General features: G+C 45.2%; 1 protein-coding gene across 1 annotated transcript; it reads left to right on the top strand.

Moving 5' to 3' along the window:
• Positions 1 to 11,211: 11,211 nt before the first annotated feature.
• RPS23 (ribosomal protein S23) lies at positions 11,212 to 12,980 on the top strand. The gene is made up of 4 exons (XM_054287628.1): positions 11,212 to 11,291; positions 11,523 to 11,682; positions 12,447 to 12,567; positions 12,783 to 12,980. Exons 1-4 carry the CDS (start codon positions 11,288 to 11,290, stop codon positions 12,927 to 12,929), a joined length of 432 nt encoding a protein of 143 aa, XP_054143603.1. The 5' UTR covers positions 11,212 to 11,287; the 3' UTR covers positions 12,930 to 12,980.
• The last annotated feature ends 880 nt before the right edge of the window (positions 12,981 to 13,860 follow it).

Below are 13,860 nucleotides of genomic sequence, written 5' to 3'. Positions count from 1 at the left end.
CAGAATTGCAGTTTGGTGTTTCAGATCAATGTTGGGGTCTCTGGCTGCTCACAGTGACCCCGAGATGTGTCACAAAGTCTCTGTTCCCAGCCCGGGGCTCAAAGGAGCAGTCAGAGCTCTTCATTTCTCAGTCTCAAGGTTGTTTATTGTTCTTTGTCTATAAAATTCTTTCTCCTGCCCTGCCCAGGTCCGTCCAGCAGGACAGTCAGAGGCACTCTGCCTGCCCCAGGGCAGTGTTACCTTTTTATACTAAAAACAACCTGTACAATATTTACAGTTACTTCCCAATACCCATCACCTGTGTTAGACACTGAGCTTCTGCTCTAAACCAATCCCTAAGTGCCGACATCACCCAGAAGATGGAGGCCAAGAAGAAGAAAGAGAAAAGCTGGACACGCCCAGATCCCTCCATCTTGCCCCCTGAACCCCCATTCTAAAAACTCCAAAAGTCTGCTTTTCCCCCCTGTGATAAATTCACTGTCATTCTACTTAAACTTTTGTGGCTTGCAGATCTTCATCTGAGGTTGGTAACTTGCTCCATGGGTCATAATCAAACCCACACAGGGGCATTTTGGGCTCTGAGCCAGGGTCTCTGAGCCCCCTGGCAGGGTCTGGGCTGCTCGGGACGGACAGAGGGATGTCCTGGCTCCTGACAGATCAAAACACCAAAGCCCCCACACATCCCTGTGACTGCAGGGGGTTGGCTCTGTCTGGGTCATCCTCAAGAGATTTGTGGGTCACACACACTGGTACCCCTAAGAATGGCTTGGGCTGGAAGGGACCTTGGAGGTCATCTAGTTCCAAAATCTGTGAGAGCTGAAATGAGGGATGTGGGACTGCAGGGGCTCTCCAAAATGCAGTTTGTTCCATCCAAGGTGTCACAGCAGCCCAGGGCTGTGGGTGACAGAGCTGTGCCCACAGCTGTCAGCTCCAGCTGCAGGCAGCCTGGAGACCCTTTGGGTTTGGTTACAGTTATAGGCTTTTCTTTTGGTTACAATGCATTCTATGCTTTCCTTTGCTGAGCATCTTAACCCAGCAGAACCAATCTCTACCTTAACTATTACCTACAGCCCATCATAACTACTGCAATTACCATATTCATGTTGCTGTTCTCCAATCACTAAAGTCAGTACATTACAGTTTAAGCTGGAAGTTGTTTTTCAGTTTTCTTGCAGTGGGAAATTCTGAGACCTTTTTTCCACTTGCCACATTGGCTGCCTTGTTTGCCTGTGCTCTCTTTCTGCTTGGTGAAATCATCTTCTTGTTTGGGGTGGGTTTATCCTTTGCTCTGAGCCATAAAACCCCTTCTAACTAACACACCCTTTGCCTCGTTGGTTATCCAGTGAGCCTGGCTCAGCAATTCTTTTCTTCTGTATCAAAACTTGCTTCCATCTCTATTCCTTCATCAGACTCTACATTTAAAAATCTTTGTGCTGGGCATGCATATCTGTGAGACTTTCTTGTCAAACTTCCATCCTTCCCAACAAAAAATCCTCAAATATCAGGCAGGACACAGCCATAGACCAACCTGCAGACATCAGACCCCCAGCCCTGCCCTGTACCTGCTGATGGCACCACCACAGAGGCTTCACTTGGCTGATTAGGAGCTCCTGCCTGTGGCATTTCAGATATTGGAGAATGACTGGGGCTTTAGCATTATAATCATTAAAAAGGATTTGCCGTCTTAATTCATTTCTCCTTATGGGATGCAGAGGGTATCTGAGAAATCCCCCAACAGCTTGTCCTCAGTTGAGCGGCTTCTATCCAATTTAAGGAGGAGTAAAGATGCTTATGTGACAATCCCAGATTGAAAAATGCGATGAGGGAATGTAGGATTTATCAAACACCACTTGAAGATAGCCCCTAAATTTTCTGAGAAGCACCAGCAATGCATGATGCTGAAATTACAGCAATTACACCAGAATGGGCACAGGGCTCATTTAAAAAAATTTAAGCAGCCCAGGGACAGAATGGAGAGAAGTGTCACACACGTTTCTAAACACTGTGAGGTCACCAGTGTCACTGCCCAATGCCTCAGCACTGCTGGCTCCTAAACAAATGGGGGGAAAGGCACAGAGAGGCGTCCTGGTGGTGCCTGGAGATCTGATCCACGTTCATCCACTCCCCAGGCATTCCTCATCCACTTGGGAGTAAAAGCTAAGAAATAAAAACTCTGAAATACAAACCAGCAGGGGCCAAAAGGAGAAAAAAAAAAAAAAGTGTTCTTTCAGGGCACAGAAAGTGAAAGAAAGTGGCATAAACAATACACGGCAGGCCACAGGTTAATTCAACACAGGTTCATCCCAGGTGAAGATCTGAATGCACCTTTAGCTGCATTTCCACCCACTGTGTTTCCATTTATCAATTCATCAATACTTGCTTTCTTGGACCACCATTTCACATCAGATAAACATATTTCAAATTGGCTAAGAAAAAGTGGGGGGATTGCAGAGAACCCAGAAAACACCTAGCCCCAAACTGCCAGCATAGGTTAAACCAGAATAAATCAGAGAACATACAATAAGTGACTCTTGTTATATATTAATGCTCGGGGTAGTGATAATAAATCAATAATCAGCAATCAGCTGGAGTATTGGTGAAGCAAAGAGCAAGAGTAAAAGCCTTTTCTCACCCCTTGACTCTTGCTGATAGTAACAACAAATCAATATTTTCTTTCTAATGCTGCTTTTCTTATGAAGTTCAAGCATAAAGAAATACACTTGGTACCTGAAAATAAATTAGATCCTCGTTCTGGTGAAGAATGACGACAAAATCAGCATCTCTGAGTTACTGGGGTTTGTAACAAATTCTGAATAGAGCTTTGCACACAGCAGTCCTGACAAGGACGTGGTTGGGGGAGCTCTTGTGATTCCTTTTTTGAATTGCTGTCGCACTTTTGCCTGGTTTTTGTTCAAATACCTATAAGCCTTAAAACACAATGCATAGAATTCCATTATTAAGCTTCAACCTTCCTAATATCTTGCTTGATAAACTTTCCTGCAGCTTAGGGAGTTATTCTAGACAAGCGTTAATACACAGACCATTGCTCTATTTGTCCTTGCTTTTCTACAGTTTAAATAATTTTTCTGCTGCCCAATCTCATGGCTGCTGCTTGGCTCCCATCACAGTTCTGCTGTCTCTGGGGCCTGCCTTTTGCAGCTTTCCCAAAACCCTCTGGTTTTGTGGATTCCCACAGAAATCAACCAGGAAAAGCTTCATCCTTGAACTTTTTGTGGCCACAAATGAACCACCTGTAGGGCAAAGTCAGTGGGAAGTCAGCAGAATCCCAGAATCCCAGGGTCACAGAGGGTGGAAAATCCCTCTCAGATCCTTGAGCCCCAGCTCTGCCCCATCCCCACCCTGTCCCCAGCTCCAGGTGCCACCTGCAGGGCTGGGCACTCCAAACCCCCCTGGGCAATTCCAGTTCCTGAGCCCCCTTTCCATGGGGAAATTCCTGCTGTGCCCACCCTGGCTCAGCCCAAGGCTGCTCCCCCTTGTCCTGCTGTTTGCAGCCTGCAAGATGGGCTGTGCTGGGCTGAAAATGGTCAATGCTGGGCTCAAAAGTGTCCAGCATTCCAAGAAAACTGCTGTTTGTCATCCTTCCCCCCCCAATTTGGAGATGTGGTGTTGGTTGTGGTTACTCCTGATGCAGAACTCCCCCTCTGAGGATCAGCAAGGTGCCACTTGTCTGCTCCCCATCTCCCACCAAGGCCAGACATTCCCTCCTCCTTCTAAAGGCGGCACTGCGGCTCTTATTGTGCTTTAAACAATTATTTGTTGTGTTTTTTTTTTTTTTTTTTAAATCTGCCTCGCAGGAAGTGTGGTTACATTCAGTGGAAGTCAGTGCAAGGCTCCCAGCTCTCTGCCAGGGCTGTGAAGCAGTCAGACAGTGACAGGGCCACCCCCGGTGTGTCCCCGCTGTCCAGCCAGCCCTGTCACACAGAGTGACCAGATGGACACCCACGGAGAGCCCGGGGTGGCAGCTGTGCTGCAGGAGTGGGGCACAGGCTGCGTCGGCACGGCACAAAGATGGATAATTCATCCCTGCGGCTGCGTCTCCTCAGGCACACGCACAGAGCAGAAATCATTTCCAGCTGCTTGCAGTTACCTCCCAGTGCCATTTCAGGTCACCACAAAGCTTCCCAAATTAACCAAAGCGAGAGGTGTCAGCCACTTCAAACATCCCCTTTTTAATCTAACAGATCATCGCTGCTCTGATTCGCAGTGCACTGACAGTGCAAGGAAGCAAGGACAGAAAACTGGCCTTTAAATTCACAAAAATCTTGTCTCAGTTCCAGCACCATCCTCCCTCTGGGAAACTAACCAGGCCAAAAAGCATCCTTTTGGGGTAGGATGCAAAAATTAATCCTTTCACAACTCTTTTCTGCATCCCTGGCAGAGATCCCCTGGATCCCTGGCCGTGCCCAGGGCCAGGCTGGACACTGGGGCTGGGAGCAGACTGGAAGGTGGCCCTGTCACCCTGATATTTCCTAAACAATCCCTTTGCCAGGATTTTTCTCCCAAGAAGCTGAGAATCCTCAGAAAAGAAATGCAAACAATAATTATCTGATTGTTTGGAATGTGGTCTGGAGGTTGTTTATCAACAGGTGCATCTTTGGTTGGTTCCATGTGAATTGTTTTTAATTAATGATCAATCCCAGTCCAGCTGTGTCAGATTCTCTGAGTCTGTCACAGGTTTTTATTATTCATTCTTGTCTAGCCTTCTGATGTCTCCTTTCTCTTTCTTTAGTATAGTTTTAGAATAGAACAAAACAGAATAGAATAGAATAGAATAGAATAGAATAATTATTATATTATATTAAAATATAATATGTTATAATATAATATACTATACTATTATATACTATTCTATTCTATTCTATACTATTATATACTATTCCATTCCATTCCATTCTTTTAATACATATTTTTATATATTTTTACATATTATAGAATTTATTCATATATACATATATATAGATAATTTATCTATAATTTATATATATAATATATGTTATATGTATTTATATATAAAAATATAGTACATATATACAATAATATAAATTATTATATTATATTATATTATATTATTGCATGTTTTATATATTTTCATATATCTATAGTATAATATGTAATATATATTATTATATATTATATTATAAATATATATAAATATATATATTATATCTTTTATATATTATGTATATTTTTATATATAAATATTCTATATAATCAATATTCTATTCTATTCTATATCAGCCTTCTGAGGACTTGGAGTCAATTCTCATCCCTCACCTCATCCTGGGGACCTCACAACAGCACAACAATTAATAACCACATGTCCCTGCCATGGCAGGGGTGGGATTTAAGATTCTATCCAACCCAAAATAGTCTGGGATTCCGGGATTACCTTTTTTTGTCCCCCACAAAAAAACCCCACAAAAATCCCAGTGAGTGTCACAACCCAGCTGTGCAGCGGGATGCCAGGCACCAGGGATCAGATTAGAGCGGCAGTTTCAGGATAAGTGGTGGGATTTTGGGTGGATTTGTCTGCTTGGCCAACCGAGACATTTAATTTTAGCAGCGCTTATCTGGCAGCTCTCTCCAAAGCTGCCCTGAGGGCTTGCCCAGGAGGGGAGATCTGAGAAAAGGAAAGAGACTCAGACTCTCTGTGGGTCCCAGAAAACCAGAATAATTCGGGTTGGACACTAATGGTCATCTTGTTCCCACCCCGTGTGCCTCCAGGGACACACCGTGAGGCCACCTGTGCCTGCACACCTCTCCCCCATCAGCCTGAATATTGACTTCATTCTTATTTGTTGTCTCAAATCAGACATGTGCTCTTAACTGTTGTTTACTTCAGTTAGTAAACTGTTCTTACCTGAACCCATTTTTCGGTACAATTCCCTTCCAGGAATGAGGGAGAGGCTGTGTGGTGTTTAGCTGCAATCTGGTGTTAAAACATGCCCTATTGGATGTAAAAAAAAAAAAAAAAAAACATACTAACAAACAAACAAACAAAAAAAAAACCACCCAACAACCCGAAAACCAACCAAAAAAAAACCCACCAAAAAAAAAAAACCTCTGTAATTTTGAAGAATGTGGTGAAACAAAGAAAATTTGTCTTAACAGAACTGTCCCAAAGTTCTAGTGTAGTTTAAAAGGAAAGAGCAAACCCCATAGCAGCTCCATGGCAAACCATCTCTTTCCCAGATCTTCACCTTTTAATGAATATTTGTCAAATAAATAGCACTTTATCATGGTATATTTATGTTATATTCACCAATTGTCTTCCTAGCCAGCTTTTAAGTATTCCTAGCTTTGTAAAGCAAAGCTGCAGCATTTTCACAAAGACAAAATGGTTTTGAAATACCAAACTACAACTGCATTCCAACGCCGGAACTGCATCTTCAAGAGCTGTCTTTTATAACAGTAATGTTTTCTCCTCAAAGTGTTGATGGGATTGCTTGGGGTTTCTTCTGCAGGGGGAGGTTAGATTTTTTTAATATTTAGAAATTTTTGATTAGTTATTATATAAAGATTGAATGTAAAACCAGGACTATGTAAACACAAACACATAAATACAAAGTAAGTATTTTCCACTTCAGCCACGAGCAAAGGCTGTGTTAAAAATGATGTGTTTATATCTAATTACTGCCTCTTCAGAGTCATTCCCAAAAGGGGAAGGGAACACTCATGATTTGGATGGATGCAGCTTGGCAGCGTGGACTGAAACAGCTTTCAGAAATCAGAAATACGAGTTTGTTTCTGTTACAGGACTTCACTCTGTGCAGATCTGCTCAGGAGCAGTGCAGAAATTAAAAAATCACAATGCCTCTGGATGCCTGGAAGTGTGCAAGGCTAGGTGGGATGGGGCTTGGAGCAGCCTGGGATGGTGGAAAGTGTCCCTGCCCATGGCAGGGCTTGTGGAAACCCAGAGCATCACAGGGAATATTTTCTTTTATTTATATGTAATTATATCTCTGTCTGCTCTGGGGTGCCCTGACCCCCAGGGCAGCACTGGCTCTGACCCTCATCCATGCAGAACGTTTCCCAGACTGCAAGACAGACTGGAACCCACAAAAGTGGGAAACAGATTATAGAGGGCAGGGTGGGTGTGTCACTGGGTGAGAAATTGAGGGTTTGGGGTTTTTAGTGTGTTGTGGATGGCAGCAAGGTGGAGGGCACAGGGTGTCATCCTGGGTTTCTTCTTCATGCTGCTTCTTCCTCTGTCTCCATGGGTTTGGGTGGCATTTTGTAATTGGGCAGAAGAGTCCCCATTGCAGCTCTGTGGGATCAGTTATTGGGTTAAAAGGGAAAGAATCCAGGTGTCAGCTCTTAATTGGATGGTTCAGTCTTAAAAGATCTTATAACAAGAGACTGTTGGCCATTTTGTGCCTTCTAATGAAAAGCTGCTGAACTCAGAGCAGTGAGACTGTTTTACTGCTAAGAAATAATGAACACCTGAGTCAGAACATGAACTACTGTCTCAAGTGCCTTCAATGCAGACCCAGAGAAACCCACAACTGAAACTCCCACAGGGGCTGGCACTGGATGGGATTTAGGGTCCCTCCCAACCCAAACCACTCCAGGACTCCATGAAAAGCTGCAAGCAAGAGCCACAGAGCCAGTGAGGTTGGGAAAGACCCGTGAAACCAGTCAGCCCAACCATCTCCTGTGGGAATCCATAAAACTAGAGGGTTTTGGGGAAGCTGCAAAAGGTAGGCTTTAGAGACAGCAGAACTGTGATTGGAGTTAAGTAGTAGTTATGAGACAGGTTAGCAGAAAAATTATGTACAAAGTAGAAAAGTAAAGACAAATAGAACAATGGTTTGTATATTAACGCTTGTTTAGAATAAGTCTTTAAGCTGTAGAAGAGTATATTCAGTGAGACATTAGGAAGTTTTAAGCTTAATAACGCAGCTCTGTTCATTGTGTTTTAAGGCTTACCAGCAGGTATTGTATTTGAAATGAGTAAGTATTGTTTTAACTGAAGGCATGTGTGTTTGTAGTAGCTGGAATAGAACAACTGTCAATATATTTGTGCTTTGCTTTGTGCTCACAGACCCCGTGAGGGTGGAAAGGACGCATGAAACCATCAGACCAACCATGTCCCAGCACGGCCAAGGCCACCCCACCCATGTCCCCAACCCTGCTTTTGAATCCCCCCAGCGATGGGGACCTGCTGGGGTACCTGTTGTTGATTCCCCGACTTCTGGCACTCAGGCTGGGCCCTCCCAGGGGTGGTTTTGTGTCAGGAAAGAGAGACACGCTGGATTTGTTTGATCTTTAGGTTCTTTTTTTATTTTTATCTTACCTGAAGTTTTGCATGCTGTCCACACTCAGCACACTGGAAAAGCACCACAAAATGGCCAACAATCTCTTGTTCCAAGGTCTTTTAAGACTAAACCGTCCCATTAAGAGCTGACACCTGGATTATTTTCCCTTTTAACCCAATAACTGATCCCACAGAGCTGCAATGGTGACTTTTCTGCCCAATTACAAAATGCCACCCAAACCCATGGAGACAGAGGAAGAAGCAGCATGAAGAAGAAACCCAGGATGACACCCTGTGCCCTCCACCTTGCTGCCATCCACAACACACTAAAAACCCCAAACCCTCAATTTCTCACCCAGTGACACACCCACACTGCCCTCTATAATCTGTTTCCCACTTTTGTGGGTTCCAGTCTGTCTTGCAGTCTGGGAAACGTTCTGCATGGATGAGGGTCAGAGCCAGTGCTGCCCTGGGGGTCAGGGCACCCCAGAGCAGACACAGAAATATTCCCTGTGGTGCCCTGGGTTTGCACAGGGACCCTACCCTGTCCAGGCTGGACAGCCCTTTCCAGGAAGGAATTCTCCCAGTATCCAACCTGAACTTCTCCTGCTGCAACTTTATCCCATTTTCTCTCACCCTGCTGCTTCCTCCCTGGGGGAAGAGCAGAATCCCAGCTCAGCATAGGCTCATTCCAGGCAGAAATCCTGTTTAAGCCCCTCAAGCCCTGGGGACAGTCCCTGCCCAGCCCAGACCCTCCGCAGGACTCGAACCCGAAACCTCTGTGTGAGAAAAACCAATCACTTGTTTTTAAAATTGAAAAAGTGCAATAGTAATAAAATGGTTATAAAAATAGTAATATAATTAGTGTAATGCAAATTTGGACAATTTGGATTAGGACAATACGAGACAATAAAAAGAAAGAATTACGGATAGTCCAGGTACCTCTTTCTGGACAAAATAAGCCTGAGAAAGGACCCACGTGAACAAAGGATTAACCCTTAAAAGCAACAGCCTGTTCCATATTCATACACCTCATCCATGATGCATAAATTCCATTCAAACACAGGATTCTGTCTGGGCAGTGTCAGCTTCTACCTCTGAATCCTGATGGTGTCTCCAGGGCTGAGCGAGGCAGGAAAAGGTCATTTCTCCTGATAATGGAGCAATAAATTCAGTTCCTCTGAAAGATTCAGGTGTCCTGTGGCTGCCATCCCACTGTAAGTCCTTTCTTTTAAAAAAGTATCTTATAGTATAGTTTCTATTTCAACATTTTGTTATAACCTCAAACTATATTTAACACACTACTTAAGAGAATTATTCCAGCATAACTTTCTAACATAACACATATAACATTCAATATATGTGTTGAATATTTATTCAATGCATTTTAATATTTGCCAAAAGCCAATCATAAAACACGCATTTTTCACAAACTTTATGCCATCTTCTCTCACCCTGCTGCTTCCTCCCTGGAGGAAGAGCAGAATCCCAGCTCAGCACAGGCTCATTCCAGGCAGAAATCCTGGTTCAAACCTCACCAGGCCCTGAGGACAGTCCCTGCCCAGCCCAGACCCTACATGGGACTCGAACCTGCGACCTCCGGGACTCCAGCCCTCCATTCCAGGGACGCCCGAAGGCCGCTGTGGAAACAAGGCCCATGCAAAAATAAAACACCAAAAAAAACCCCAAACCCTGCGGTTTTACCTGTCAGTGATAACAATCAGGTGATCTTTTATGGGCAGTTCTGCACACCAGTAGTAACCAGGAGCTCCTCTGAGTGGGTTGGGTACTTGGGTTTGGCAGCAAAGGTAAGCAGGCAGGGCCAGGCCAGACGTCACCTGTGAAAAATGTGCATTTTATGATTGTCATTTGGAAATTATTAAAATCAATATTATCTGTGTTATGTTAGAAAGTTGTGCTGTATTAATTCTCTTGAGTAGTGTGTTAAACATATTTTTAGGTTATAACAAAATGTTAAAATAGAAACTGTGCTGTGTAAGATACTTTTTTTCTAAAGAAAGGACTCGCAGTGAGATAGCAGCCACAGGACACCTGAATCTTTCATAGAAAGGGAATTTATTGCTCCATTATCAGGAGAAACTAACTTATTCCTGCCTTGCTCAGCCCTGAAGATGCTCTCAGGATTCAGAGGTACAACCTGGCACTGGCCAGACAGAATCCTGAGTTTGAATGGGATTTATGTATCATGGATGAGGTGTATGAATATAAAACAGGTTATTATTTTTAAGGGTTAATCCTTTGTTAACGGGGATCCTTTTTCGCGCTTATTTTGCCCAGAAAAAGGTATCCGGACATCCGTAACTCTTTGTTTCTATTGTCTTGTATTGTCCTAATCCTAATTCTCCAAATTATGATTATTCTAATTGTATTGCTATTTTTATAACCATTTTATTACTATTAAACTTCTAAAAATTTAAAAAATAAGTGATTGGCATTTTTCATATCACCTCAGCTCTGTGGCCAAGTGAGGGTGAAAAGAGCTGGAGCACACGTGTGCGTGTGCATTAACAGCTGTGACATTGATTGGCATGTGTAGAAAGCTTTTTAGAAACGGGTGTAAACCCTTTGGAATGAAAAAACACATTTTGTAACAAACTGTATATGATCTACAAAAGCGAGCACCTCGGTGTGAGTAACGGGATGAGAGACACCCCTCACGCAAGCAGTACGGTAATAAATCAACGCTGATTTTCCGTGTCTACCTCTGGTTCCACAATTTTCTTTCCCAATCTTCTGTGAGGCCTGAAGGAACTGGCCGCACCAGGACTCGAACCCGGAGTCCCCAGCGGGAGGGGTCCTCACAGCCCCGCCCTGGCGGGACTCGAACCCACGGCCTTTCTGCTCTCTGCGGGCCGCCCCTCGCGGCGCCGGTGGGTATTTGTGTCAGGCGCGGCGCGGGCAGCCCGCGCGGGTCCTGCCGGGCGCGGCTATAGGCGGCGGGCGCGGATCCTCCTCCCTCTTTTCTCGCTCGGCAGCCGCGCGGAGAAGATGGGTGAGAACCGCTCTGCTCTGGGGCCGGGGCTGGGACCGGGGCTGCGGGATTGCCCGCGGTGCTCCGCAGGCGCTGCCCGCCCCTCCGCAGCCGGCCGTGTGCGGTGCGGGCAGCGCTGCGGGCCGTGAGGCCGCGTCCGCCATTACCCGCCGCATGCCCGCCATAGGCCTCAGGCCGCCTTCCCCTCATGGCTCCCTCCCCGCCTCACATCGGCCCCGTCTCGCCCTGCAGGGAAGTGCCGAGGCCTCCGCACCGCTCGGAAGCTGCGCAGCCACCGCCGGGACCAGAAGTGGCACGACAAGCAGTACAAGAAGGCGCACCTGGGCACGGCGCTGAAGGCCAACCCCTTCGGGGGCGCTTCCCACGCCAAGGGCATCGTCCTGGAGAAAGTGTGGGTGATCCCCCCACATGGAATGGGCGGCCCAGAGCCCCTGGGATGCTGCTCACGCGAAGGATGGGGAAAAACGGGGATTCGGGGTGGTTTTTTTTCAAAAAGGGTGGAGGGGGGGGAAATAAAGATCTTGGGCCAGAATTAGTTTTTTAAAAAAATGGGAGGGGTTGGCACAGCTTACAGCAGAATGAGAAACGTGTGGGGTTTTATCAAAAATTAGGGAAAACCAAGATTTGTGGTAAGACTTAAAATAAATTATTTAAACGTTTAAAAAAAGGGAATTATAGTTGAAAAATCTGAATTTTTTTTTTCCATAGTTAATAATCAGGATTTTTTTGGCACAAATGGAAAGGAAATAATGCTCATGTATCATAGATCCTACCTACTTCTTCCTTCTTTTGCTACTTTTAAATAATTTACAAATGTCATTGGGATGCTGCTGCCGCAGCTCTGGTTTTGAGGCAGTGTTTTTTGATTTCAATTCTGGGATTTCTGTTTCTATTTTTTTTTTTTTTTTTTTTTTTAAGAATTTTACCGAATTAATCTGGAGATCATTTCAGTTTCTGTTTGGCATAGGAAGTGTTATTTTATGGATTCAGGCTTAAATCTAGATTAATATATATTAATTATTAAATCAGTACTTGTAAACTATCTCACAGATGTTGAGTACAATTTACAGTGAACACGAGATAAAAAGGTTGATTTAATTAATGCCCCTCCTGGTGCCCCACACTGATTTCTTTGCTGGCTGGTTTCCTTTGCAGGGGGGTCGAGGCCAAGCAGCCCAACTCTGCCATCAGGAAATGTGTCAGGGTCCAGCTCATTAAGAACGGCAAAAAAATCACAGCTTTTGTCCCCAACGATGGCTGCCTGAACTTCATCGAGGTAATTGCCCAGCACCCTAAAACCTTGTGAGGAGAAGTTTGAAAATCAGATTTATTGCGTTGGCACTGGTTCAGTCTGGCGACGGGCTGGGTTTGGTGGGTTTGGTCGGCACCCTGAGCGTTGCAGGCTGTGCTGGGGCAGGTGCAGCTCGCTCGGGGGGTGTGTGGGGCTGGCTCTGGCGCTCACTGTCCCGTTCTGTCCCTGTCCTGTCCCAGGAGAACGACGAGGTGCTGGTGGCCGGCTTCGGGCGCAAGGGCCACGCCGTGGGGGACATCCCTGGCGTGCGCTTCAAGGTGGTCAAGGTGGCCAACGTGTCCCTGCTGGCCCTCTACAAGGGCAAGAAGGAGAGACCCAGGTCGTAAACGCTCACCGGGCTGACAGGAACACAAATAAAATCTTATTAACATTTTAAAGGAGTTCTCTGCTTCTTATTCGGGGCTTGATGCAGGAGATGGGGCAGGCACAAAAATCTTTTGTTTAAAAAATTTAATTTCTGCCTAGATCTGGCCAAGGAAAAAGCCCAAATCCTAATGTTCTTTTGGAGGTACTAATCAGGAATCAGAATACCCCTCAGGGCGTCACAAACTGCAGGAATTTTAAAGCATAATTGTGACAAGGAGCCTTTCTCACATGAAAAATCATTACTGGAGTTCTGGGAATGGTGTCTGTGGCAGCACTTGCAGCCTCAGGTGTGAGCACAGGCACAGAACACACTGGGTTTGGGCCCTCAAGGGGCGATTGAACCATGGACCCAACCCAGAGAGTTTCACCTCTTGAGTACAAACTAACTCAAATTAACTGTGCTTATTTTGGGGCAAGTCTGTCCAATTTGAAGACACCTGTTGTAGTACAGCAGCACTGTGCTGTGACTTGGGTGGATGAATTTTTACCTGCTTAGCCAGATAAGAAATGCATAATTCAGCAATTTCTTAATGCAGTCAAACCTCGAAATATTTGAAGTCAGAGTGAACAATTCCCTTGCTACAACTGTGTAGTGATGGAAAGGCTCTGATACAAATAATTCACTTATTTATATAGGAATTCATGTGAGAACTCAGCAATTCATATGAAAATGGAGAAGGAATCTAAGAATACGTTCAGAATTCCCCAGAGGTTTGGGTAGTCCAGCTTCTGGGGGGAGGCAGAAGGGAAGGGGACCGTCCCCATGGCGGCTCTGGATCTCCGAATTGCAGAGGGGGAACATTCATCGGGCGCTGTCGTGAGGCCGTGGCGCCACCAGGTGTCGCGACAGGAGCGGGGAGGGGACAGCTGAAACGGAAACGCTCGAGACAA

This window comes from Melozone crissalis, unplaced genomic scaffold, assembly GCF_028551555.1.
Source record: "Melozone crissalis strain CALT ecotype California unplaced genomic scaffold, PUWL_Pcris_2 ptg000060l_1, whole genome shotgun sequence".
NCBI classification, from domain to species: Eukaryota; Metazoa; Chordata; class Aves; order Passeriformes; family Passerellidae; genus Melozone; species Melozone crissalis.
The sequence above is the reverse complement of the archived record's forward strand: the minus strand, read 5'-3'. Positions and strand labels throughout refer to the sequence as shown.

Coding starts and splice junctions, on each gene's coding strand:
- RPS23 (XM_054287628.1), top strand. Junction 11,683..12,446: donor GGCATCGTCCTGGAGAAAGT/GTGGGTGATCCC, acceptor TTTCCTTTGCAG/GGGGGTCGAGGCCAAGCAGC. Junction 12,568..12,782: donor GCTGCCTGAACTTCATCGAG/GTAATTGCCCAG, acceptor GTCCTGTCCCAG/GAGAACGACGAGGTGCTGGT.